Here is a 27,665-nt window from a genome sequence, read left to right as displayed (position 1 = left end):
GACAAACCAGACTTGACTTACAAAACACTGAACTCGAGACATAGGGGCGTGGGAAGACCTTGTTCTCTCAGAGCCGGGTCGGCGGGTCCCAGCTCTGGCGGGACAGGCCAGGCCGGGTCGGACACCCCCCCGGGGTCGCGGAAAAACGCCACCACCGCCCACACAAGGGCACTCTGCCTTTTCTGCCCGCCCCGCTGTGTGTTTACGGTAAAGGCCACAGCCGGCTCCGGGTAGGCGGGCTGAGGCTCGCTCCGGTCCTAGCCACAGCCGCCGGCCCTGGAGGGCGCCGATAACGGCCGGAGCTCCCTGAGGCGGGGCCGCGTGCCGAGGCCCTGACAGACGCGCCGCTCCCTCACGGCGGCGCGAGGAGGGGCGGGGCTGGAGCGGGCGTCGCCGCCGCTCCGCCACTGGTCGATCCGGGCTCTGCGGCTGACGCTGCGGCAGCGGCCAATCGGCTGCGGCGCCGGGCCGGGCCTGGTACCGCCCCCCGGCGGCTCCCCACAGGGACGGGCCGGAGCGGCCGCTGCCGCTGCCGGTGTCCGGGCTGAGTCAGCGTCCCCCTCCCTCGCCGAAGATGAACATCATGGACTTCAATGTGAAGAAGCTGGCGGCTGACGCGGGCACCTTCCTGAGCCGCGCCGTGCAGGTACGCCCCGGTTGCTCGCTCGTGCGGGGGCCTCGCTGGGACTGCGCTTCGCCGCCGCGGCCTCAGTTGAGGAAGGTGGGCGAGGCCGCGGGCCAGCTCCGCGGGGCTGCCGCCGCCGGGCCCGAAGCGGGGCGTTGGCCGGCGAGCTCGGCTCCGCCCCGGGCCGGGGGAGCGGCGGCCGGGAGGGGCCGGGCTGGCGGCTGGGCCCGCCGCGGGCTTGCAGCTCTGAGGGAGTAGGAGGCCTGGCCGCGCTGGCGAGTGGTGAGCCCAGACCTCCGGCCCGGCCGGGCAACGATGTGCTGCTGTGAGGTGGCTCTGTGGCCCCGCGGGTCCCCGGGTAGCTCTGGGCTTGGCGGGACCCGTGGATTTCGTCCAGGCTGGTTGCAAAACAGCTGGGCCTCGGGGGGCTGCCGGGGGGAAGGCTGAGGCAGCCCAAGGTCAGGACAGGAAGAGAAGGGAGAAGGCGCCTGGGCTGGGAGCGACGACTTGAGCAGGCACCAGCTGCGAGGAGATACGGACGGACTTTAGGCGTGGAATTGAGAGAGGTGTGTCTCGCCTGAAGTAAGCCGGTGTTTTTACCGGCTGCTAAAAGTGTATCCTGCTGCTAGATCGGTAAAATTCGAGTTCTGAAGTGACAGGTCAAAGTATCCGTCTGCTTTAGGCTTTTTTGTTTTGTTTGAGCTTTAGTATCGTTTTTAGGCTTGTTTGATAGCCCATTGTTTCTGAATCGGTCCTCCCCTGTCTTCGTGCTAAGGGCACTGTAATTGGCTTTTGTTCCTTAGCTGTTGTCTTGAGCCGTAATCCCCTTTCTTTATATAATCAAACCTGAACAGATTTCCTGTCGGGAGGTGGACATCCAAGCAGTGCATAGTAATCCACTTTGGTTTCTCCTGAGTTCTCGCTGGGTCGCAGTCGGGTTTGGAACGTGATTAAAGTTGTTATCTGGTCTGATCGGTCTGCTGTATTGCCCTAAATCTCAATATTCAAGCAGAACCAATGATCAGCAGCACAGCAGAGCTGTGAAAACGCAAACTCATCAGAAAACATTGTTGTTCAAATTTAAACGAACTTAAAGCAGTCGTTGTGGCTTCTCTTTGTGATGGAGGTCTTTCCATGCCCCCGTCGCCCTCCCCCGTCGCCTCCCCCCCTCCCCGCCCCGGTTTCTTCCAGGTCTGCATATTTCCCAGACAATCTCTTCCTTTCCAGCCTCCACCCCTTTTCCTTTTCTTGCGAGACTAGGGAAAAAGGGATATACAGCTCGCCCTTCATTGTAAGATCCTGGGATGGGACGTTGTGATTTCATCTCTTTAACTTGACTTTTTACATTTAAATCAGCATATTGCATTAAATCTAATGTTGGTTTTTGCAGTCATGGTCTAAAGGTGGTGTGAGCTGTGGTTTATTCCAGTATGCTCTATCTGTGTTATTGGTTTACATCTGAATAGCTACATTAGTTGTCTGCTTAATCAAAACTAAAATTCAGTGGAAATGTGGAAGTAATATTTTTGCTCTACCAGCGTCCACTTTCCCCTAAAACGAGAAGTTTAATGAAGCCATTGAGGGGGAGGAGCAAATCCCTAACATGTTTTTATAATCTGAGTAACTCGAGTTTTGTGTGCTACTGTTTTTTCCCCTGTTTTTATTTTTTTTTATGAGATACTATGTAATGCCTACACATAATATTAAGGGGTAATAACTTTGTGGATTTTTTTAAATATCATCTGGGTGTAGAATTTGTGTCCTCCAGTAAAAATTACGGTTCTGTATATTGAGGTAAACTCTTATGTTCAGGCATTGCTGGATGATGTGCTATGATCTGACACTAGTTGCTTTGGGAAATTAGAAACTACCACCCCACCCTCAACCCTATGAAAACAGTTCTGCAGCATGAAATGGTATGTAGGAGAACCACTTACAATTTCCATTTCAACTCTACTTCAGCTGTTCTACAAGATGGTGAACATCTTGTTAGAGTTTCATATGTTTATCAGACTTTTCTGTTACAAGGGAATCAGGGCTGGTATACGCAAAACTGCCTGATATTCATGTTCCAGGAAATCTGTTCCTTCTATGGATGAGATTATACTGTGCTCAGACCGCCGTATTCTGGTTAGTAATCTATAGAAAAATCAAGCCTAATGGCCATCTTTATCCAAAGACTCCCCTTCCTTCTGACAGGCAGAAAATGCTTTGAAGGAGTTGTTCTCAGTCAGTCTCCCAGTAGTTGCAATTTGTGGAACAAAGTAGCAAATGGTTATAGTTAGTGGTATTTGAGGTGAAATAAATAATGCCATAGAGTGTAGTAATAGGAATGTGAGTCCTTCCTCTTGCCAGGCTCTGGAATTGACAAGCTGCCTTCGTAAGGGTTGGTAATGAGCTGGGCTTTTACTCCTTGGTAGGAGAAACACTTCTACTGTTTGTAACTTCTATCTGAAGTTAGAGGCTTATCTTATTGTAATTTTTGTAGTAATTTTGCAGCGTAGACTTGAAACGTCAACCGGGCTGTGATAACCCAGTTGTATACAAACCAGTACAATTTTCTTCTGCATGAGCTGGTCGCATTCTGGCAACTTGTGTATATATTTTGAATTTAATAAACATAGATGGGTGGATTAGGTGATTTACTGATAATGATTTGTTCTAGCAGTGCTTACATTAAGTATCTCTGTATGACATGTTTTAAGCTTTAATAAAATGGAAACTGAAAGTTTTCTAGAGTTCTAATCAAAGTAGAAAATCATTAGTACCTGCCTATCTTGGAACAGTTTTTATAAGCAGAAGAAAAGTTCTTAATTCATAGCACCACTTTCCTTCTTTTGTTCTTATCCTTAAGAAGGGATGGAGTAATATCTGAAAAAGGACATAAAACAGAAAGACCAGTTCAAATTTTAGGCTTCAGGGTAAACCGAGATGGGAAATCGGAGTGGCAGCATTGTTCCATTACATTGATGCTGGAAACCATACTTCTGTCAAACTACTATTTACTATGCTGCTCAGTATTGCTAAGTTTTTCCTTTAACTGTATATCTGAAATGTAACATTGGCTAAGCAATCTTCACACTGCTGAGTAGATTTATGGAAATATTAATAGGAAAGCCCATTTCATAGAAAAATACTCTTCTCTGTAATTAGTAAAAAATAATTTCAGAACCATTTATATTGTATTCTAATAAATCTGAGACGTTTTTGAGAACAAATTACAGTACCTGACATGTTTTTAAAGAGCCTTCTAAACAGTAGTAGTAATAAATCCATAAATAAATTCCACTCTTCCCTGTACGGCAACTGAACTTTCTCATGAAGGCAACTTGCTTTTATGTAGAACTGGAAATGCTGCAGCATTTATCTGGACTTTAAATGTGCATGCTATCAAAGTTGGTTTTATTCTACATGTGGTGGAAATTAAAACAAATTGGACAATGCAATGTACTTGTCTTGTATTCTTGTTTCTTACTGCAAGTTTAAATATCCCACCAAAGAACTTGCTAAGAATGAAGTTTGACAGTCAAAATGCTTCCAGTCCTATTATGTTCTTAATTGGGAAGCTTGTTAGGCATTTAATCATTAGCCAGGTTCTTCTGAAAATGCCTGACTTTGAACAGGTTATTAAGTGATGAGATCATCATCATCACGAGGAACTACTGCTCTGAAGAGAGACAGGCAAAACCCTCAGTTCCAGTTTGACTTGGTACCCTGATGTGAAACGTGTGGCTTTCCCCTCTCCCAGAGAACTGGGATTGAAGTACACACTGATTGTGGATTAATAAGAGTTGGCATAAATTTATTGTCAAGTGAAATTGGATTTATGGATTTATATAAATGGAGTTAGATTCTATTTCTTTGTCACTGAAAACAGCTTGGAAGAGAATGGCAGAGGTCATCTTACCATTTCTGTAAGGCATAACAGGATCAGTTACATCTAAACAGTTCATCAGACATTGATTTGTCCTATTCTAAAAAACAAAACATCCCCTACCACCAAAGATATTTATTCCACAACTTCTCAGGAAAGTCAGTTTTAGTTTTTAATCCTTGGCTTTAAAAGCTTTCTGTAACGTCTAATTCTAATTTAAATCTTCATGCTGAAGTTTAAACTCACTATTTTTTTTTGTCCTGTTTGTTGCAGACAGGACAACATTTTTTAAACACGTTAAAGGTAGCTGCAATGAGAATCTGTTGTGTCTTGAGGTTTTACTGTGGGAGAAGGGACAAACTTAAATAGAAAATATACAAGAATGAAGTAATCTTTTAATTGCTTTCGTTACCTCTGGACTCTCTCCTTTTGGCTCCTGTTTCAAGGAGCGCTGTGCAAAATTGGACAAAATGCTTCAAGTGAGAACTCTCAGTACCAAGTAGAGCAGAGGATTTCTTCATAATGTTATAAACTACCTTCTTCGTCTTGATCTGATTAACATCCTCCCGCCCCTTTTTCCCTGATAGTAAGGGTATGGTGTTGTACTTAACACCTTTCAAATTTATCCTTAGATTTTTATTGATGACTGGGTAGCGGTTATATCTTTAAAAACATGATCTGCAACTAATATAAGTGAATAGTTACTGTCTTAAACTTGCCCTGGGAAATTATTTCTGTAGACTAACAGTATTTTCAACCTGACTAACTCATAGTTCACGGAAGAAAAGCTTGGTCAAGCAGAGAAGACTGAACTGGATGCTCACCTGGAGAACCTTCTCAGCAAAGCAGAATACACTAAATTGTGGACAGAAAAAATAATGAAACAAACAGAAGTATTATTGCAGCCAAATCCAAGTAAGAAGCCCTTCAAGTTTTTGTTTGCAACTTTTGAATTAATACATTTGCCAATGTAAATGTTTACTGTAATAGGTATTGCATGAGTTATGACTAAGTATAGCAGTTTCAAAATTTGAAGGCTGGAGTTAGGGAAAGCACATTTTGAAGAGCTATTCAAAATCAGAGACAGTGTACCAATTGCTGGTACTTCCTCAATGCTTCAAGTAGGAAAAGGTTTTAGAGCTCTCAATAGCATTGGTTCCATATTCTGGTCAGTCTCAGGCTGACTGGGTTTTGAGTTGTTTCCTGTTTAATTGAATTTCCCACTCTTAATTCCAGAAATCTTAGGTAGCTGTAAGAACTCTGAAGTTCTTCATGGAGTAGATGCAGCGGCTCAAGAATTTTCATTACTATTTCATTACTTTAAACCGTCTGCACCATACAGTTCAACTTGAAGCAGGCAAGATGAACTGAAATGTCCGTCTTTAACAATTTCTTTACTAAAGAATGGTTTTCTCCAGATGCTGAGCCTTTATCATTTGCCGGCATTTTATACACCGTACTTAGACAATACAATAAAGTTTCAAACATGCTTTTGTCACTGGTGAATGTCTTACTGCAATCATAACAGAAAAAACATAGGTAGAAGAAACATAGTTTTCTGGTGTGTTAATTTTATTTGTTTCTGAAATTGCTGCTATGAGTAGTAGTGTTGATGATATCAGTTTCAGATGCATATCCTACAGTCATCTGTGCCATTTGTGATAGTAGTACTAGAGTTGGCAGCTAGAGGAATTTCCTTGGTGTATAGATCTAGATTTCAAGTCAAGACCTGGTCTCAAACTACTGTTACGAAAAAAGAATTTAAACCTCCTTTAGGTTTGTTCAAATGATAAAATTGTAGTACCACTAATACTTCTGCACTGAAAACATAAATATATTCCTTGTAGTGACCTACTGAGTTAGGATTTATTAGTACAGGTAAATCATACACTGATAACACTTCTCTAATGCCAAATAGATGAATTCTTTATAATGCTGATCTTTGAAGTATTATTTTGGAAGTCTGTTGCATCCTTTAGTTGCATAAAAGCAGTGTTTGAAAAACAAGCATAAAAACCAGAACAACTAATCCTGTGGGAAGGATGCAATAGAATTTACAGAATAGACCAGAGGAAATAGTTGTCTTGTTCGTTTAATTCGGTGTTTGTAATATGTATTGACTTTTTCAGAAATGTGTAGAATATTGAATCGGTAACTGTAGGCCGTTAGAACTGCATGAGGAAGATTCAGCAGAAGGATAATATATGGTAGTATCTCAGTTATGCTGACCAGTCAGTTTTTTGATGGCTAAAAATACTCGGTGGTAAGCAGTGGTCTTCATCTGTTTGGCAGCCTGCTTGGAAGGACTACCACATGCTGTGGAGAGCTTCTTTTGGTGGTTGTTAATGGAGCAACCCAGTCTGGGGGAAGAAAAATTACTTTCAGTCACATTTTTAATTGTACCTTTAGGTCAGACCCACGTAATAGTCCAATAATTTTAGATTACTTTTCAGTTCTTTTGTCATTTAGTCAAAAATATGTATTATGGATAGAGTAAAGAAAAAACAATGGATTTGGATCATTTTGGTTCACTCTTGGTGCCAGGGAATGCACTGGTACCCATGTTGTGTCAGGTTAATTTTTGTGACCTGCACAAGAGAGTAGTTATTTAACCCAGTGTTAATGAAAGTTGTCTAATTAACAGTGTTATTTTTGATTGCATCAAAGTGGCAGGTTTGTTCATTGGAGAGCTTCTTTGTGGTTGTCTGTACTATTGCAGGCTGAAATTAGTTCATTAATTATTAATATTATGATAGATGGATATTAATGATCATATAGTCACAAGATTTTTTTGATAGTTTTATTGCTCAAACTAAGGAGAGATAGGAATACAAAATAAAACACTTATTAGAATCTTCAGTGATTTTTTTTTTTTTTTTTTTTTTTGAGCATTTCAGGGATGCAGGTGGAGTGCAAAAAAGAGGATATGATTTCTGGGGCTGCCAAACTTTCAGAATATCTTAATAGGGAACCTGCAGTAGTTGTTGAACTTAATTCCTGTGATGCTAATTCTAGTGAATGATTTTCACAATTTTTTCCTGGAGGGGTGGAAAAAGACTGTTTGGTTTTGGTAAGAAGAAGCATTCTATTATACTCGTAGAATGAAGACTTCTGGACAAAATTTTGAAAAACGGTATAAGTATACTTGTAGAAGGGAGAGGAAAAGTATAGTTTTTCACTTTCACAGATGGCTCTAAGAAACACTTGAACATAGCATGACAAACATGGAATACAGTCAGTTTCCAAGAACAGTATCTTTAGCTTAATGTTCAGTTAATCTCCCCTCTCCCCTCTCCCCTCTCCCCTCTCCCCTCTCCCCTCTCCCCTCTCCCCTCTCCCCTCTCCCCTCTCCCCTCTCCCCTCTCCCCTCTCCCCTCTCCCCTCTCCCCTCTCCCCTCTCCCCTCTCCCCTCTCCCCTCTCCCCTCTCCCCTCTCCCCTCTCCCCTCTCCCCTCTCCCCTCTCCCCTCTCCCCTCTCCCCTCTCCCCTCTCCCCTCTCCCCTCTCCCCTCTCCCCTCTTTTTTGTTTCTATTTATAACTTGTGTTTTGAATGGCAACAATGATTTAAAGTAAACATTTTTTTAGATGCCAGAATAGAAGAATTTGTCTATGAGAAGCTGGACCGCAAAGCACCAAGTCGCATGAATAATCCAGAGTTACTAGGCCAGTATATGATTGATGCTGGGAATGAATTTGGCCCAGGAACAGCCTATGGTAAGTAGAAGCAAAAAATACATATTGTGTTGCAGAAACGAAGGGGGGGGGAAATGCAAAGATCTAGTTTTTTCTTAACAATGTAAAATGGTATTTCTTGTCTTCCTCTAGATAATAGGCTTCAATGACTTTTATATCAGTTTGAGATGACTAGCTGTATAACTTTGAGCATCAGGAGATCAATGATGAGGTTTCTATCCAACTCTAGAAACAGGATCAGCTGTTGGAATGATACCTGTCTTTGTGGATTTTCTTACCAGAATAAATAATTCTGGAATTTAGTTTCCTTGTTAAAGGAACACATTTACACATCTGGCAACACTTACGCATTTTATTTGTGGTGTGGAGTGAAAATGTTGTCTAAAATTAACTTCTCTAGTAAGATGAGAGTGTAGAACATAATCTAAATTTTCTTCCTTCTCCAGCAAATTTATATACCTATGACAGGAGGGTTGGGGGTGTTACATCTAATGTTTTTACACTAAGTATAAATAATTACTAATTATTACTTATAACAGATTTAGCTGTTAATTTAACTTAACCAACTGAAATGCATATGTGTGTAGATATAAAATACAGTCTGCAATCAAAGTCTGATAGCTATCTCTCTTTAGTTGTTTTCTTCACAATTGCAGTGTGAGGGAAAAGTTCTGTTCTGGGAAGAATGAATTCTTTATATCTGGAAATAATGGGGTTCTTTTTCCTTACACAAGAAGGGAAGTGCACTTGAAAAAGCAAAAAAAAAAAAAAGTAAATGTTTTATGGAAGACTTGTGGACAGAAAATCAATAATGGCAGGCTTTGTTCCTCTTACTTCCACATGGTTTTATGCTGTTATCTGTGGCCTGCCTTCTGATCATCAGCCTCAAGTCTTACTTTTTAACGTCAAATAGAGTTGTACTTACAGGTACACTGTCTCTTAACTTGCAGAATTTTTGGAATACAGGCAAGTAACAGACTACTAGCATAAAGACAGATACACTGTTAGCTTTCATGTGGTGTCACAAAATACTTTCATTCTCTGAAAACTTAGTGTCTTTTCTAAGTCAGCCATATCAGTCTGTTGAAATGTAACAGCTGTATTCTTGACACACTGTCAGTTTCAATACCTAACTTGCAACCAAATTTCAAAGTATTGTTCAGTTAATGTACAAATGCATATTTAGAAGTTGGAGTTGATGGGCTGGGGAAAAGCACGTTATTTTCCAGTAGTTAGGTGACCTTTCTCCTTGCTACCAACTACTCCTGACTTAAACAAAAATGTGTTATGAGGGGAGGAGGTTGTTGGATTGGTGTGATATCCAGTTCTGAAATAGGTGTTCACAATGGAGTTGCCATAGTTATATCCAGTTGTACAATGCTGTATGCATTCCCATTGAAATCTTGCCTTGATCTGTGATTATTCTTAATAAAAATTGTTTGTTTTGGTGTGTGGGTTGGTTTGTTTTGGGTGGTTGATTTTTTTGTTGTTCTTGGGGTGTTTTCATTTGGGTGTTTGGTTTTGGGTTTCGGATTTCTTTTGAAATCCCTTGTGATGGCATTGGATTATCTTTCAAACTGCTGGCCTAAACTTTCCTGACTGTAGAAACTTCTTTTGTTAACCACCTGCCTGAATCACTATGAAACTAACTTTATTTTTTCCTTTGCAGGAAATGCACTCATTAAATGTGGAGAAACACAAAAACGGATTGGGACAGCAGACAGAGAACTGATTCAAACTTCTGCTATAAACTTTCTCACTCCCCTAAGAAACTTTATTGAAGGAGACTACAAAACTATTACTGTAAGTTGAATTATGAATTCTTCAGCATTTGACAACAATTGTAACTGTAAATCTTCAAAATGAAGTAGTAGATAATTGTGCATTATTACTTTTCTCAAACTAATGTAGAAAAAGTCAGGTAGAATTCATGCCCTTGGTGTATTTTCCTTCCTCTTGACCAGGTAAAATCAAAATAATTCTGAAAACTTTTTTTGTAACTGTTATTCTATTAAAATGATGTATCTTGAGTATAAAATGTGTGAGAATAATTAGGATCTAATTCTGCCTCTCTGTTCAACTAAAGAACCTTTTTGTATGTGATACTTCATTAAAAAAACTTCCAGGTAAATAGGCTTTTGCTTTTGTGTATGTGTACCTGTTCTCACGAACTAACCTAACTCGCTTTCAGAAAGAACGTAAACTGTTACAAAATAAAAGACTAGACTTGGATGCAGCAAAAACCAGATTGAAGAAGGCAAAAGTCGCAGAAGCTCGAGCTGCAGTAAGTAGACTTTTATTTTTTTAATTTGTCCATACCTTTGAACTTACTGATATGTATCTATATACTCAACTGCCTGGCTATGTTTCCAGTTCACTGTTTTTCTGGATACTTTGTAAGAAACGCTTCAGTGGAACACAAGGAAATTAAAGCAAATTGCTGATTAAGGTGTTAGTCTTCTATTTTTAGATATTGCATGAAGCTGAGCTTACTTGACTGAAGTAAATAGTCTCCCCTTAGTCTATATGAAATGAGCCTACACTGCCAAAAATGACCCCTTCCCACCAGGGAAGGGGAATCGGGGAAAAAACAAGGAAACCTGAGGGCTAAAATATAAACAGATTTAGTAGAATAAGACTAAATAACTAATAATACTACAGAACCAATATTGATCCTGATACCAATATAAAATGTACAAGGATTATACTCAGCCCATTCTATCAGTAGGAAGCTGTGCACTCCCAGCAGCGGACAGCAAATGTTGGATACTGCGAGCGCTACAACTTTGGGAGAAAGGGAAGGCCTCAGGAATCCGGCACCAGGGCAAGAAGTTCTCTGGATCGCAGCCATCATAGAAGAGAGAACTTCACAGCAAACTTTCTGATTTACATTGAATGTGACTTTCATGGTATGAAATAACCCTGTTTGCCAGCTTGGGTCAAGTGCCAGGGTCTTGCTTCTTGTCATCCCTGCACCTGGCTGGCTCAAAAACACTGAGACCTTGAAACCCACGTACCATAGCTGGCTATGCAGTAAATATTTGCACTGTTCAGACACTAGAGTCTTCTAAAAATGCAGTTTTCCTTAGCCTTAGAAGAGACCTTACTGAAAAGTAAAATTACTGAAACATAAATTAATCCCGTGTCACTCAAACCAGGACAACGTATCATTCAGAGGTCAAGATTTTGGCATTTGAATCTCTACAAGTGTTGAAGCATATGTATAATTACTTCCAACTGATGAACCTATATAGACTTAACTTCTCTATATCAAAAATATTTGTAGCTTACTCTTTCTCTATTGTTTACTACTTCATACCACCAAACAGGGCAAGGCTCTTAAACTTAACCATTCTGTCCCTGTGTATTTAAATTGTCTGTATTTAAGTCCATGCATGCCATTTCCCCTTATATTATGTAAATTTTATGCAAAAAAAAAAGTTACTTCTCTACTTGTCAAGCTTTCTTAATTTGTAAGACTAACAATGGAGAGTGGAGCAGGATTTTGGTCAGCTAGTAGTGGAATTTGGAAGCAATGGATAGTAAACTATACCTTTGCTTGGATTTGTTTGGAGTTAAGTTTCAAAAAAAAAAAAAAAAAGTATTTTAACTTCTATGTGACATGATAGCAAGTATATACCTTCCTTTCTAAAGCAATAGAAAGACCATAAGGAAATCGTTCCCCTTGAACTCAGTATTAAAAGAAAGGCTCTGTGCTTGAGTTTTAATTCCATCACCAGCATAATCATCCAGAGCTTGGTGCTTGGACAAAATTATTGCTAGCTGCTGCTGCTGCTTGACCAGTCTTAAATATTCATATAGCAAATAACTCACGGTTTTATTCACAAATAATTTCATGCTGGTAGACCATGAAACGCTAGGCCTCTTACTTCATTACCTTGCCTATACTTCAATTTTAATTGCATTTTAACATCAGTGTGCCTGTTTAAGAAGTATTGGATTGTAGAATTCCCAGAGAAGTGAAAAAATTGCACCTACTTTGTCCTCTGCAATACAAAAATGAAGACTAACCTGGATATAGGTGTGATTTAAATGATTCATTTTCTGCTGGCTCACTTATTTATGAAGGAAGATATCTGACAGATAGTGCTGAACTGATAGGTTAGCAAGGTGTATTGAGTTATGATGCAAACATCCATGTTTCACTACTTTCTTTGACAGGATAAAGTGATAAATTGCATCTACATTTGATTATTTTTTCCCCTGTTATAAAAATATCTAATTTTTGATGAAATTACATTCTCCCACACTTACTGTACAACTGAAGTAGCTTGGACCAGTATTTAAAATAGAAATCTAAACAGTTTTATTTATCTATATTCAGTTCACAGTCTTGCTTAGCTTAAACTTGCAGTGCTTTGTGCCAATAATCTGTTCACCTGCTATGTTCACAGTGTTGTAACTTGCTTTTGTCTTTTATCTATGCACTTAAGCAACTAAACACCTCTCAGCCTGAAGAGAATAACATTATGGTAAATGTTTCTTACGTGCTCAACTTGCTGCATGTAAAATGGCTAAAGGTTTGTTGGCCTCCTGTGTTCATTCATTTTCCTATCAAATGTTTCCTCTTGCTATCCAGCTCATTTAGTCTTGTTTCAGATGTTTACCATTCCAAACTGGATTGGTATAGTATACTAAATACACTTATGTCAGTACAGCATTAGATGTTGTTTGTTATCAGAATATTTCTAATAATCTGAAGTATACAGTATTATATTCTAATTTCTGTGAATTTATGAATATAAACTCAAGATTGCAAAGGAGTTGATTTTTTTTTTTTATCATTTCTGAAATTAATTTCACCCATTGGAGGGAAAGGAATTATTTAATTCTCCTATTTTTTAATATGAGTAAGAGTGAATTACGTGAAATAGCTGGGAATATGTAGAAAATATTCTCTTCAAGCAGTATTTTACAAATAACTGAAACTGAATAATGACACATAAATTAATGGCTTAACTTAGCATGCAGTATATCCTAAACCTCCTGAAGGGCTCGTCAGTGCAGCTGATTTTAGCACCATAATTGTGAAAATGGAAAAGGAAGGGGTTAATTATTTACAACACAGACTGTGCTATTCAGCCTGTCTTTGCTTGGATTTTGGATCTGCACAGCATAGTGGGTCTCATCTCAATTAGTGTTCCAGATTTCTCAGTCATGATCAGATAATAGAGCGAATAAACTTGTTTGTTACAACTTGCTTCTGCAACCTTTATGCACATTTCTTCCTACCAAAGTCCTGATTGTGTCATCTTCTTACAACTGCAGAAAACGAAGGTTAAAGGAGAACTGCAAGAGGGAATTGGAACAACAAGCTGAAGTAATTAACTTCTAGAGTAAATTCTTTGCAGTTCTATGATTTTGCTGTACTACTTGCTATGACTTTAATATGCAGTTTGAGATACCTCTGTAGCATTTTTAATTAAATTTAGGTTTCAGTAAAAATGCTTGTGAAATAGGAAACCTGTAATGGAATTAGCAAGAGAAATCATTCATGTGTCTGTTTCAGTCTTTACTTAACATGGTGTTAAAATGAGAATAGCTTTCCATAGTTTACCTTATGGAGGAATTTAAGTTACTTAATGTGGTAAAATATTGGAAATTTAGTTTGTCTGAGTCATGTCATTTTCTAAGTAGTTGTCTTATGTTGTAATAGTTTGTTTCAAATAAATTCTTGTAACATAAAAGTTCTGCAAGTCATATACTCTTCAGTATCTAATTTATTTCATAGATGTAGTGCTATCCATACTCATTGTAGTTTCATTGTACATGAAGGGCTTTGGGCAACTGACTTATGGCACTCCTCAAGTCCCTGTGAAGTTTTGAGGACAGGAAAGTGGTTAAAAGCCAAAGTATGGTTGCATCCTGTATTAAAGTACCACCAATGTCTAAGTCTGTATGTTTTTTATTTTTTCCTCCATTATTAATGCTGACTAGATATGGGCTGAGGAAGTGACAAAAGTAAGTAAACAATTTAGAAACTGCAGAATTCTGAAACAGTAACTTGTGCTGGTCTAATGTAATAAAGGATATTGCATGTTGTTGATTTTGGTCTAATGCTGGCAGCCTGGTGCATTACGTCAGAATGCACTGGTTCCCTCGAGGGCCTTTCAAACTCCAGTGGTGAAACAATGCCTGGGGCTTGTTCTATAGTGAGCTGTTTCTGGCTAACTGTCACTTAGTACTGTATGATTCTCATGTGACAAGATACAATAGAAAAAGAACTATAGGACTTGTCTCTCAAAATTTACTGGTATGGCGTCCTGTTAAAAATGACCTCTTAAGAATAAGCTTATTCGAAAATTTCCAGAAAGGTTGGGGGTCTAGTAATCTAAACTGTTCTGAAAAACACTGATCTTCAACTTTTACCCAGAACGTAGAACAGTAACTAAAGTGCTGGAGTGCACACAAGAAACTCAGTGAAAACTCTGTTTTGGAGGAGCTTTTTTTGTTCCCTGCCTTTCTCCCAGTGTCACTAGAGAATGCTGTGCTTATCTTAAACAACTGAAGTTAGGAGGTAGGCACACCTGAAAACTGCACCTGGGCTGAAGGCTGGTTCATAAATATAGTGTTAGGCTTGGGGTGGGGGCTGCAGCCTTCTCTTGTTGTACCATTCCTTGCACAGGAACGAACTCAGTGGAGCTAATGGAGTGTTATGCGATAGCTGCTTTGGTGCCACGAGAAGCGCTGTTCTCAGCCTCTCTGGCGCTGACAAAGCAGTCTTGGGAACAGGCAGTGAGAAGCTGTGCTAACAGTTAAAAGGAAATTTCTTAGGGGTTTTCTATAGAGGAGGAGAAATAAAAATTAAGTGTACCACTAGAAAGTAAGGTTAGCTGAGGGGCAGGGACTTTGGAGTATGGTTTTTAAAGGGGGACTAGATAGGCAGCTGTGAGAGGTGTAGGGAGTTGCTGTTAGAAGCTGGGATATGGAGCTTTGGGTGAAATCTTGGGAGTTATGAGAGAAAATAAATTAAGGCTTTTTCTATTCCAACTTTCTGAGAGTTATGGTGCAAACGGAGGATATGCATATAGAGTGTAAGGTGAGAGTTTAGGGGGAAGGAGGAGTTTAGAGATTGAATTGTAAAAGGAGGGTTAGGTCAACTTTGATCCCAAAGTTTGAGAATTATTTTACTATTTAAGTAAAGTAACAATTTGGAAGCAGCAAACCTGTCTGCTGGAGTACTTGGTATTATTTTGGGAAGAAGATGGCAGGGGAGCAGTACTGCTGGAATGAAAACTAATCTTGAAGCTGTAAGGCAATTATGAATAAAATTATGAATAAACTATTTGCTTTTCAGAGGTGATGACAGGCAACTTTAAGGATAGTGGAATCTAACAGATTGTGTCCTGGAGAGAAAAAGAGATACAAAGTGCTTAACCATAGCATAAAGGAGACAAAAAGCTTTAAATCCTGTAATACATTATGTAATTCAAAGTTCCCTTTTTTTATAAAGCATATAAAAAGCAGACACTATTGAGAAGAAACTACAACAAAGGAACTGTAATCCATCCAGGTTTCTAAAGGCAATCTGTCCTTCTGTGTTTGAGAGTTGGAGGAACAGATTCATAGATCTTTTAAATTTAAATCTAAGAAGCTTCCCAACAAGCATTTCAGACTTTCTGGTAATCTCTAGATCAATCAGAGTCTTTTTGAGTTAAAACAAAAGATCTGCATTGTGTCAATGAAAAGCTTTCTTCACTTTAACTTCCCTTCTTACATGTGGATTTAGAGGATATTAAATACTGCATCCAGCTCTGGAGCCCCCAATGTAAGAAGGATATGAACCTGTTGAGCAGGTCCAGAGGAGGGCCGCAAAGATGATCAGAGGGCTGGAGCACCTTTCTGATGAATACAGGCTGAGAGAGTTGATGTCATTCATCCTGGAGAAAAGAAGGCTCCAGGGAGCCCTTATAACAGCCTTCCAGCCATGACTGGATGAATAGATGAGGGGAGGGCAGTGGATGTTGTCTGCCTTGACTTCAGCAAAGCTTTTGACACCGTCTCGTACATCATCCTCATAGGCAAGCTTAGGAAGTGTGGGTGCATTGAAAACTGGCTGACAGATAGAGCTCAGAGGCTTGTGATTAGTGGTGCAGAGTCTAGGTGGAGGTCTGTGGCAAGTGGTGTTCCCCAGGGCTCAGTACTGGGTCTGGTCCTGTTCAATATATTCATCAATGACCTGGATGAAGGGATCGAGTGTACCATCAGCAAGTTTGCTGATGACATAAAACCAGGAGGGATGGCTGACACACCGGAGGGCTGTGCCACCATACAGCAAGATCTGGACAGGCTAAAGTGTTGGGCGGAGAGAAACCTTATGAAGTTCAAGAAGTACAAGTGTAGGGTACTGCATCTGGGAAGAAATAACCCCATGTATCGGTATAGGTTAGGGGCTGACCTCCTGGAGAGCAGCTCTGTGGAAAGGGATCCGGGAGTCCTGGTGGACAACAGGATGACCATGAGCCAGCAATGTGCCTCGGTGGCCAAGAAGGCCAATGGCATCCTGGGGTGCATCAAGAAGGGTGTGATCAGCAGGTTGAGGGAGGTCATCCTCCCCCTCTAGTCTGCCCTGGTGAGGCTGCATCTGGAGTACTGTGTCCAGTTCTGGGCTCCCCAGTTCAAGAAGGACAGGGAATGGCTGGAGAGGGTCTAGCAAAGGGCTACGAAGATGATTAGGGGATTGGAACATCTCTCTTATGAGGAAAGGCTGAGGGACTTGGGTCTTTTTAGTCTAGAAAAAAGACGACTGATGGGGGATCTTATTAATGCTTATAAATACTTAAAGGGAGGGTGCCAGGGGGATGGGACCAGTCTTTTTTCAGTGGTGCCCAGTGATAGGACAAGAGGTAGTGGGCACAAACTTGAACATAGGAGGTTCCATCTAAACACGAGGAGGAACTTCTTTGAGGGTGGCAGAGCACTGCAACAGGCTTCCCAGAGAGGTGGTGGAGTCTCCCACTCTGGAGATGTTCAAAACCTGCCTGGACACCGTCCTGTGCAACCTGCTGTAGGTGACCCTGCTCTGTCAGGGGGGTTGGACTAGATGATCTCCAGAGGTCCCTTCCAACCCCTACCATTCTGTGATTCCAATACTTAAAGGGGGCCTTACAGGGAAGCTGGGGAGGGAGTCTTATCAGGGAGTACAGCGACAGGATGAGAGGTAATGGCTTTAAAATGAAAGAGGGTAGATTTAGATGAAGTATTAGGAAGAAATTCTTTACTGTGAGGCTGGTGAGACACTGGAACGGGTTGCCCAGAGAAACTGTGGATGTCCCATCCGTGGACGTAGTCAAGGCCAGGTTGGATGGGGCTTTGAGCAACCTGGTCTAGTGGGAGATGTCCCTGCCTTTGGCAGGAGGGTTGGAACAAGATGGTCTTCAAGGTCCCTTCCAACTCTAACCATTCTATGATTCTATAATAAAGCACATGGGGTAGATACAGATGTTACACGCTTTAAAAACATACGTATTTTGTTAGGAGTCTTCTGAGCTGTCTGGTGTAGTCAATGGAAAAAACAGAGGCTTTCGGCATGTTGAAGTTAGGCTGGTTTTGTGCAGCAAGAGGAGCTCCTGTCTGACTACAAAGGAGATAAAGAGGCCCAGCTATATTGGGTAGCATGAATATATCCATTATCGCTCTTTTACTAATAGCGTGTCTTAGCAAAACAACATTAGGAAGGTAATTTTATTTCCTATGCTCTTATGATTGTGTGTTATCCCTTAGCTACAGGATTGTATGCTATTTCTGAGAGGTCATATATTCTTATGTGAAATTTGGTGAGATTATGAACTCCTGAATATTTATATTCAGAACCTGGGTTCATATTCTGAACTTGGGAAACAAGTACCATTTTGAGGGATCTTCATGAGAGATACCCCATGAGGCCTTCTAATTGTTCTGAAAACAAATTATGACTGCAGCTGGGGGTCACTGGAAAGTTAAGGCTTGTATTTTCAGCTCTTCATTCTGTTCAGAAACAAAGGTGATCAGGCCATAAGCTTCACAGATTGAAAGTCAGTTGTTTTTCACCTTTGCCACAAGGTGTAGAATAGATGTGCTGTCCTGCTACTGTTCACCTAGCAGTACCGAAAATAGGGATGGGCAAAACAGATTAAACACATCATCACATAAGTCAGTTTATGTAAATCTCTACAAAACCAGTACGTTGGGCTTTTGTAAAGCAATGTATTTAAAGTCACTCTGTACTGAATAGGTTAATACATGTTACCACGTTACTTACATGCTTTGCCTTTTCTTATAGAAAGTAGTTGATTTGCTAAAATATTGTTGGAACAAATAGAAATATTCTGATGGATATTTCCCCTTCTATGTTCCTGTTCTCATGTATTTACTTACCTGGCAGGAAGAAACAAACACATTAGCAAATGCTGACTTCAGAGAAGCAAGAAACTAGATTATTTTTCTCCAGATAAATGGTCTACCTATGATTTCGCTATTTTTTTTTAAGAGGAAATGAAGATCTTGCTAATACGGAAGGGAATGCTTTTTTTCCCCCTCTTGGCTATAAAATTTGCTACCCTCCCCTCCGTTTGTTCTTACATTTCTCTCAGGGACTGCCAGATGGATTTCACTGATATTAATACAGATTTAATAAGAAAATTCCAAGCAAAAATTCTTGCCTCAACAAACTTTGAAAACTTAATTAGTTTGTAACTTGATACACACACTGCTATCTCAGTTTTAGTAAGAAACACACAATATCCTATAGCTGCTTCCTCACTGTTTAATTAATGTGTAAGCCTTCCCAGCTGCAGTGACTTCAGATGAAAAACATTTCTTGGGTAACTGCATCATTCTTCTGTGTTTATTTCTGAGATTAAGATCCTTCCATGCGACTTTTTGTATTGATTAACATTAGTGGAATGAAAGAGCAGAATGTTTGCAAACACATATCATCCTTTTGAAACCACTCTTTTGTCTGTATCACCTCATTAAGTTTCCTGAAAATATATTTTCTTATTCTGTTTTGTTGAGAACAGTAACTACTGCATCTTTGACAGTGCAGATTTTTGCCTTTATGTTTGTTTTTAGAAACCAAGGTACTAAATGGATATAAGCATGGTAATTGAGATTCCAGGCTGAGGACATTCTGTCTTGGAACAGTAAATCTTCGATATTACAACACATATTTAGATGTATTTGTGTGCTTTGAGTAGTGTCCTTTTTCCCCCCCAAAAAAATACTCTTAAGGTAATTCTGGCTTGTGCTAGATGGAAGTCCTTTAAATCTGCTACAGCGTTGTACTTAAAAATTGATGAAAATGATATGTAATAAGGAATAAATACTAGTGGAATTATTTAAATATGAAACTTAAATCCAATAATTTTAATAGAAATTTTACTCTAATTGAAGTTAAAACATTTGCTATAGTTTGGATTTATTTAATTTTAAAGACACTTCAGTTACAAGCTCCAGAAATAGTTGTAGTAGCTTGGTGGCCAGTATGAGACATTAATTTATGAAATATCCTGTTAAAACTTTCCATCAAAGACATATATGGCTGATCGCCATGCAGTTATGTGGCAGAAGTAATGTGTGGTTTACTCTAAATTATTTGGTCAGAGCCCTGTTAACCTGAAGTATGGAAAACAATTACATTGTCCTTGGTTACCACTGCTATGCTGGCAGAACCCCCGGTACAGACGCTGTTATGCCAATGAACGGTTTGTTACTGGGAGAGGTGGGGTTATACTGCTGGTAGAAAAATGCCTTCCTTTTGCATGCATTGACTCTATGTGGTAGTGTCTGATGATAAAGCTGCTTGTTGTATATACAGGGCCTCAATGTTTCTGAACCCAAAGTGCAATTACTTGTTTTGCCTAGTAAAAAGCTGCAAAGAAAAAGCACGTTTCAAACATCTGAGCTTGTGATTAATGCATTTGTATGAGTAGCTCTGAATAAAATAGAATTGTTGCAGTCGGAAGGTATAACAGAGTGCATTGTACAAATACCTAATGTGCATCCTTCCTTTCAGTCTGAACAGGAAGTACGAATTACTCAGAGTGAATTTGACCGTCAAGCAGAGATTACCAGACTTCTGCTGGAAGGAATCAGCAGCACACATGTGAGTACCCAAAAGGGGGAGAGGGAGAAAGTCAAAATCAGGGCACTTTCTAAAAATAACTACAATAAGCTACTTGGTAACTTTGAGCTACGAGGTTTCCCTTTGGTGCGTTAAAGCATCGAACTGTAGGTTTTTTTGTATTTTTTTAATTCTAGTTTAATATCCACTAAATTTAACTTTAATATCCTGTTAACCTTGAGAATGCAGGAGCTTTCATTTTTATCCTTTAAACTCAGCTTTCCATTCATCAGATCAACTGAATGTTGAAACCACAAACACGTGCTAAAATATTTACTCTGTTGTGGCATGGTGCTTGTACGGCACCTTTTTTTTTTTTTGTGCTCAAATTTTTGTGATATTTAACCCCATTTACCTGGTAAATCCAGGCACTATGCCTATGTGGCATAAATCCCTGTGTGCCAATACTGGCGTTAGCACCTGATTAGGAGACCAGTCTTTCTAATGTAGTGTAGTACTTTTACAGACTAAAAACTTGAATCCTTTGTTGTATTATAGGCACATCATCTTCGCTGTCTGAATGATTTTGTTGAAGCTCAGATGACCTATTATGCACAATGTTACCAATATATGTTGGATCTCCAGAAACAACTTGGAAGGTAGTAACACTGTAAAAACTTCAGAAAAAAATAGTTTTTTCTAAGTGCTTATGAATAGTAGGAAAACTTGCACTTGTATAACAGTGGTGAACACACAGGCATGCTGGATTGAAAGGAAATATGTCTGTTCTCAGGTAATTAATATGTCAATACTGCAGAACAACTACTTCCCTAAGCCTACACACAGTACTAATGCCTTTTGAGGGTTGATTTACTGAGATTTTGTATATTTGGTAATTAGTTACTGTTTTGTAAATGGTAACCTCTTTTAATGGTGCAAAAGAAGAGTTTCTAGAGATTTACTTGTAATCATTCAGTTGTCTTACACAACGTGGGAAAAGTTTTCGTACTGCCCATAAAGTCCTGTTACCTCTTAATTTGCTACAGGACACTACCTGATTTTAAATGAAACTGCATTCTCCAGTGTTAAGTTTGTTGCCAGCATAGGCATTGTATCTAGGGAGAAATGTACTTCATAATGTCTGTAACTGGTAATCCAAAGCACTCACAGTGGAACCAGCAAGTTTGTCTAGTTTTACTGTTTTGTGGGTTTAGCATTTTTAAAGGAAGAAAATAAACTGTCGGACATTCATTTGTGCTCATAATCCTTTTTTTTTCTGATTGGTGGTGATGTAGAGAGATCTACATGCTTACTTTTCATATATTTTCCCTATTGTAATTCTTCTCTACAAATCAGTCTGTCTTAGGGTTATACCAGACCATGTTATTTAGGGAGCCTATGTGTTGAAGGATTGTCTGTACTTAGAACCTTATTGTAGGGTCTATACTAGATAACTGTCTCTATAAAGTATCTCTTGTTTACGTTTTTCATGACAAGGAAGTAAAAGCAAAAGTGTTCTCCAGTCTTGTCCTTTTCCCGACTTGCAACTTCCTGTGGCATTTGATTTCCTTTCCTCAGTTTGTTTGAATGGGTATTTTAAAGAATTTATAAGAGAGTATTTAAAACTGTGATTTTTTTTTTAGAAAGCTACAACTTTCAAGTTACATTCCACTGAAAGAAGTATTCAACTACAAAATTTGCTAGCGCATAAATGCAAATTGTAGAATTGAAAGCTTGAAAATAAATGTTTACTGGAATAAGGACAAGCTCCGCAAATTAGAAATTAAGTGAAGTATATTTACACAACTATTTTGAGAGGGTGTTTTTAAAATCTGTACTCTTATCTTAGTATATTTAACAAACAGAAAGCTTTAAGCATAATACCCTTAACCTAAGGAAGAACATATTCCCCTTTAAAATCTATTGCTTTAGGATGTATAGCATGTCCCAGAACAGCTGTCCTTGTTTAAAATGTATGTAAACTGCTACCAGATATAGAAAAAAATATATTTGAAGAAAATACTGCCTTTAGGAAAACAAAAGGATATATTTTTATGTGGCTATGATCTGATTAGTATTTTTGACAAGATTACTGTGACTGCTAGAAGATCAAAACCATGGAAGTTTTGCAGAATCCTAAATGCCTCAAACAGCCAAATGAAGTTTCTCTGCCTATGTGGATTAAAATAGTAATGTCATTAAATCTTGGGTGTGTCTTTCCTTCCTTGTGCAAGGAAGTCCCACTGAACTATAACAGAGAGCACTGGGACACGTCTCATGTGGTGCTTCTTGCTTTGGAAGAGTTCCTTAGTTTACAGGCATATGGTGCATAGCACTTGCATTAAATAAAAAGATAAGCAGGATATGCATAGTGTTCTTCCTATATTACGCATAGGCAGATATAGTACCAAATAAATAGCTTAGACAGCTCAGCTACATTTTGATTGTATTTGCCAGTGCTCTGTTGGTTAACAAGGGATACATAGTGTTGAGTTACACAGGTTCTTTTCACACTTCTAAGAATGATGTTGTGCTGTGTTCTCATATGAAAGCCAAGAGCTGTGAGGGACTTATTTTCATTTTGAGATCATTGGTGAACCAAAGGTGTTCAACCTCTAAGTGGGATAGTTTGTTGCTTGAAACAGAAACCTGGTTCTCAGAGTAGATGCATATTCTATATTTTAACTAGATCAGAATCTAGGGTATAAACCCTAAGCTGGTTCACATTGAGACTATTCAAGTTCCAAAGCTGAGCACTGATTTTTCCTGATGTACTCTCCAGAATCAGATGTAGGGAAGGTGGGGGGAAAACTTGTGCTCAGTTGTCTTATATAAATAGACATGGGTTTTTATGTATGTTTTTCTTCAAGGCAGCATCAGCTACTTATTTCTCTAATGCTTCCCCCTCCTGTGGGGCTACTTAAAGAATGAACTCTCCCAGGTTAAAAGCAATCTGTCATTGTCATTGTCTTTTTCTTTTTTTTTTTTTTGAGCCCCCCAGGATGAACTAAGCAAATCTATTTCAAATATCCTGGTACTGTGGCTGCTTTGTTTCTCACTGATAACTTTGCTTTTCTCAGCTTCCCTGACAGCCAAGCCTAAGCTTTGGCATCATTATTTATTGAAATTACCCATTAGTAGTCCCTACTCTACAAGCTGTGAAACTCCTGCTACTCAAGTGTTCAAAATATCCCAGACAACCTCTGTATAGCTGAAGCTTTCATGTAACATGCCTACATAAGGCTTCACAAAAAGAGTAAGACTTACTGTTTTACTGATTGAGAGTGGTTATAAAGCTTTAGCTTTCTTTTCCACTAGCTGTACAAACCAGTGACCCTTTGAACTGAGAAGATTGATTTACAAGTAATTACTGTGTTAACAGAGAACAGGTTTAGCAGTATACTAAACAGTAATTTAGCAATACTGAGAAACAGCTGATTGTCATTTAAAATTAAGTCCCTCTGTTTGAATGCCAACTAATCAAGTAATAAACACATCATGAGGCACAGCTGAGTTATCCCTAAAAAAATGTGGGGTCTAGTTTTTCCTCCCTTCATTTTGCTCGCTTGATTTGTTCAAGGAACGCGGTGCACTGGTTTGTAAAACTGATCTGGCAAATGAAAACAAATTTTTTTTTGGTGGAGTTGCAGTCTCTTCTTGGTGAGTTGAACCAGCTCTTTATGATGAAATGAGGTCCAGGTAAGCCACAGGCAGAGGTGAGACTTCCTCGTTTTGATGGTGGTAAACTGTTAACTAAACTCATAACACTCTCCTGAAAGTACACCCAGTTTTTTATGTGCAATTCCGTCTAACTGTAAAGGGGCTAGTTCTGTCCTTCACAATATACTCCTGCTGTTTGCCTTCAGTCAGATAAAACAATTGCATGACTGCATGGTGAACATGTTTAACAAGCTGTTCTAATGGAACGTTAGCATTCTTCGTGACTTTTGTTAGAGTAGACCATTGAATCAACACAAAAGCCATAGATTGTTAGATCTGACTCAAATGACAGAGAATTAACATTCGTGCAATAAAGAGGTAAAGGACTGAGTCCACCCTGTTTGGTGGCAGTGTAAATTTACCAGATTAAGTATAGTGTGAAAATGTAAACCTGTGTGCATTACTGCTACAGCTGATACAGATTTGAGCTGCCTTTATTCCACTTATGTTCATAGTCACACAGCCCAAAAATTAGTCACTGTACTGATAGATTTAGTTTTCACCTGCATCAGCTCCCTAAACCCGCTTTTCTTATGATTATATGAGTACCAATAATGCTGCAGACATGGGTGTGGGAATATACTGATCTTGATTTATGTGATTAAAGTTGCCACTGAACTACATCTTCAAGAAGAACTTAACTGAGGAGCATAGGTGGGAAGGGATGAGATGAAACACTTTTCTGACAGGTTCATACACACGGTATGAATAGATCTTCATTATGTCAAAAGAGTAAGCAAAAAAAAAAAAAGGGGCAGGGGGTAATATGGTCTACATCCCAGATATTAATGAAAAAGCATCTGTGTAGGAGGACTGATGATGAAAGTTATATGTGGGAATTGACTGACTAGTTGACATGTAAACTGGTCAAACGAATGGAAGGAAATGCAGCTACAGTTCCACATCATCCTGACTCAGTCTGACTCCTACTTGCTGACCGTTTTTCACTGCATCAGCTCTGCCACTTTTCAAACCCTTCATTGACCTGCTTTTAAGGTAGAATCAGATGAGTGTGGGAGCAAAGGAAGGAAGCTTTGTCCTTTTGACAAAGAATGAATACATCATCTGCTAAATAAGTTTAGTCTGCCATGGAACTGCATCCCATGATGTAGGGCAGAGTGACATGAAACAATCTCACAGCTCATCATTGCCCCTTATGCTGTCCCATTCCACCTATCCTGCTTTGCTCTCCTCTCTGTTCCTTCTACTTTTCAGCCATGTTATTCTGTCCTTTCCCTTCTATCTTCTCTGGCTCTCGTCACAGGTTTTTGTGATACAGCTCATTAACTTGGTAGAAGACTATACACATTTCCTCCCCCCCCCCCTCTTTTTTCAGGCAGGTTAATGAGTTGAATTGACTTTGTGGAAGGGGCTGGCAAGCACTACAGCTGGCACAGAACAAGCAGCAGCCCAGAAAGGAGGGGCTTAAGCTGATATAAGTTCACCTTTAGTGTAGCAAATATTTTTGTTATACAGCATGCAGTTAGCTGAATCAACGAACTGATTTAGATTACAGAAATAGTTGTGGGTTTTTTTTTCTTCTTTCTGAGGGAGGCTGTGTTTTTAACCTCCATTATATTTCCCTGATCTGGTTCACCAGCACAGTCTTTTGTGTAGCCACATAACTGAGGAATGAGCAGGTGAAGGCTACTTTTACTGGCAGAGCTGTCAAAAGAAATGTTTATTAAAATACAGTCTAAATTAAATCTGACCAAAAGTGCTTTCCTGGTTTTGCCTTTTTTATTTTTTCAAGAGGCAATTATCAAGTTTTTTTAATGTATATTTTTTTAAAGTATATTGGTTTGAATTGTACTACAGGTCAGGAGCAAGTATTTTTATTTAGGTTTATAAAAATATCAGTGCTAGTCTATTACTCTGTCTACTAGTGTTTCTTCTGCAGTTGATAAAAGCAAGAATGCTAATTTAGGCATGGCGGCATGCATAACTCCCCATGTAAAACTGATTGACTCAGAAGTCTCTTCGTTTTGTTTTCTCCCACAGCTTTCCATCTACTTTCCTCTCTAACAATAATCAGTCTTCCTCAACTCCTGTGCAGAGTGTTTCTACTCCCTCAGTCTTGGCCTCAGCCTCTGCTTCATTGCCTTCAGTAAGCAATTCAATAGTTACTTCAGGCATCAGTGAACTGAAGTCATCAAGTGGCAGCAGGAAAGCTAGAGTTCTCTATGATTACGATGCTGCAAACAGCAGTGAATTATCACTACTTGCAGATGAGGTAAGAGTTTTCTATGTACTTTTATCATTTAAAAGTAAAAGCAGAATGCTTGTGACTAGCCAGTTATGATGTGCTACATCAAGAAATCTGTGTGGTTGATTTTTTTGATTAAACTTTAATAGTACTGTTGGAGCATTGTCCTGTACCTATATACTCTAATATTCTATATTGAGTTAACATTTGTTACACCATCTTAGCTTGCAATAACATTTGCTAGACAATAAAGATGCAATTCTGTCTTCTTTTTACCACACCTTTAGTACTGTTATCAATAAAATTAGTGTTTCAAGTATTAAATATTGCAATTTGGGACGAATATGAAAATGCAACCACTTCTGGTTTTGATGGTGATTGTTGTGCTGTTTGTTCCTGTTCCAATTCAATTGCATAAGTCAGAGTCTGTACAATCAGGTGGAGGTATACAATGAAGCAAGGTGCTAGAACAGAATTCCACCTAGTAATGTGACTAGCTTAATCCTGAAGAAAAGCGTCCACAAAAAAGTTTTCAGACTTTTTCTTTTTTAAAATGTGCATTACTTAAATATTTCTATTTGACTTTTTTCTTGTCTGCACAGTGACTTAGATAGAAGCTGTGGCCTAAGATTTTCTGTTAAGATGTAGCACATCAACACCATCCATCTTTCTATCATGCACTTCCAGCAAACTTTCTTTTAGATTGCCTCAAAGTTGATGGTGATATAGAAGATTTATAGATAAAAAATAATAGAAAAGAAACAGTAATGAATAGGGTTTCATCAGAAAAAAAAAAGGGACTTTAAAATATGCTACTATATCTACTCCTTTTCCATGGACCAGTGAAATAATTTTTATGAGCGCTAGACTATGTTCAATGGATGCTCATATTAAATGCTCTATTTAACTTGGTTAATCTCAGTTCTAAGACCTTGGAAATCACATGAAGGTAGACTGTAATATTTTTCCAGGCAAGGAAAGGTTATAACAATGTGTTTCTGTTTTTTAGGTGATAACAGTGTACAGTATCCCTGGCATGGATTCAGACTGGCTGATGGGTGAAAGGGGAAATCAGAAAGGCAAAGTGCCTATTACTTATTTAGAACTGCTAAACTAAATGGTTGGCCTGAATAAAGACTGTCAATTATGGCAACACCATATTTATATACAATTAACGTTATGTAAGCAGGTTTAAGTGTCTTCCATGTTATTGTCTTGAGGGACAAATACCAGCCATTACAAACTGGCTTTTCTGCCAGCATGGTTGCATGGTAAATACTCTATTCAAACTTAATGTGTTTAAAGCTTTTACTTCATGTGCCAAGAACATGTTTCCTACAGATTTGTTTCTACTGAAGTTTTCACTAATACAAGCTTCTACTTTTGAGTAATCTAGATTGAAAGCAGGAGGTACTGTTTTCTACTGAAATTTTTCATTAATGGCAAAGCTTTTCTTCACATAAAATAAACTTATTGTGAACTGA

The 27,665-nt window shown here is 39.2% G+C and overlaps 1 protein-coding gene across 2 annotated transcripts; it reads left to right on the top strand.

Moving 5' to 3' along the window:
* The first annotated feature begins 503 nt into the window (after positions 1–503).
* SH3GLB1 (SH3 domain containing GRB2 like, endophilin B1) lies at positions 504–27,665 on the top strand. Of its 2 annotated transcripts, XM_082484283.1 has the most exons (9): positions 504–646; positions 5,273–5,414; positions 8,084–8,212; positions 9,861–9,994; positions 10,383–10,475; positions 20,208–20,297; positions 20,814–20,914; positions 25,977–26,208; positions 27,191–27,665. In XM_082484283.1, the coding sequence occupies exons 1-9, from the start codon at positions 575–577 to the stop codon at positions 27,296–27,298; spliced, it is 1,101 nt and encodes a 366-aa protein (XP_082340409.1). In that variant the 5' UTR covers positions 504–574; the 3' UTR covers positions 27,299–27,665. The 2 variants fall into 2 exon arrangements, with proteins under 2 accessions (XP_082340409.1, XP_082340410.1); XM_082484284.1 differs by lacking the exon at positions 5,273–5,414 and having other exon boundaries at positions 508–646.

The sequence above is a fragment of the Vanellus vanellus genome, assembly GCF_965231255.1.
Source record: "Vanellus vanellus genome assembly, chromosome: 5".
Lineage (NCBI taxonomy): Eukaryota > Metazoa > Chordata > Aves > Charadriiformes > Charadriidae > Vanellus > Vanellus vanellus.
This window is presented reverse-complemented; position numbering and strand designations above follow the sequence as displayed.

Excerpts from the sequence above, each read along its gene's own strand:
- SH3GLB1 (XM_082484283.1), top strand. The coding sequence starts at position 575 with ATGAACATCATGGACTTCAATGTGAAGAAGCTGGCGGCTGACGCGGGC. Across the intron at positions 5,415-8,083 it reads ATTATTGCAGCCAAATCCAA|ATGCCAGAATAGAAGAATTT; the intron begins GTAAGAAGCCCT and ends ACATTTTTTTAG. Across the intron at positions 9,995-10,382 it reads GAGACTACAAAACTATTACT|AAAGAACGTAAACTGTTACA; the intron begins GTAAGTTGAATT and ends ACTCGCTTTCAG.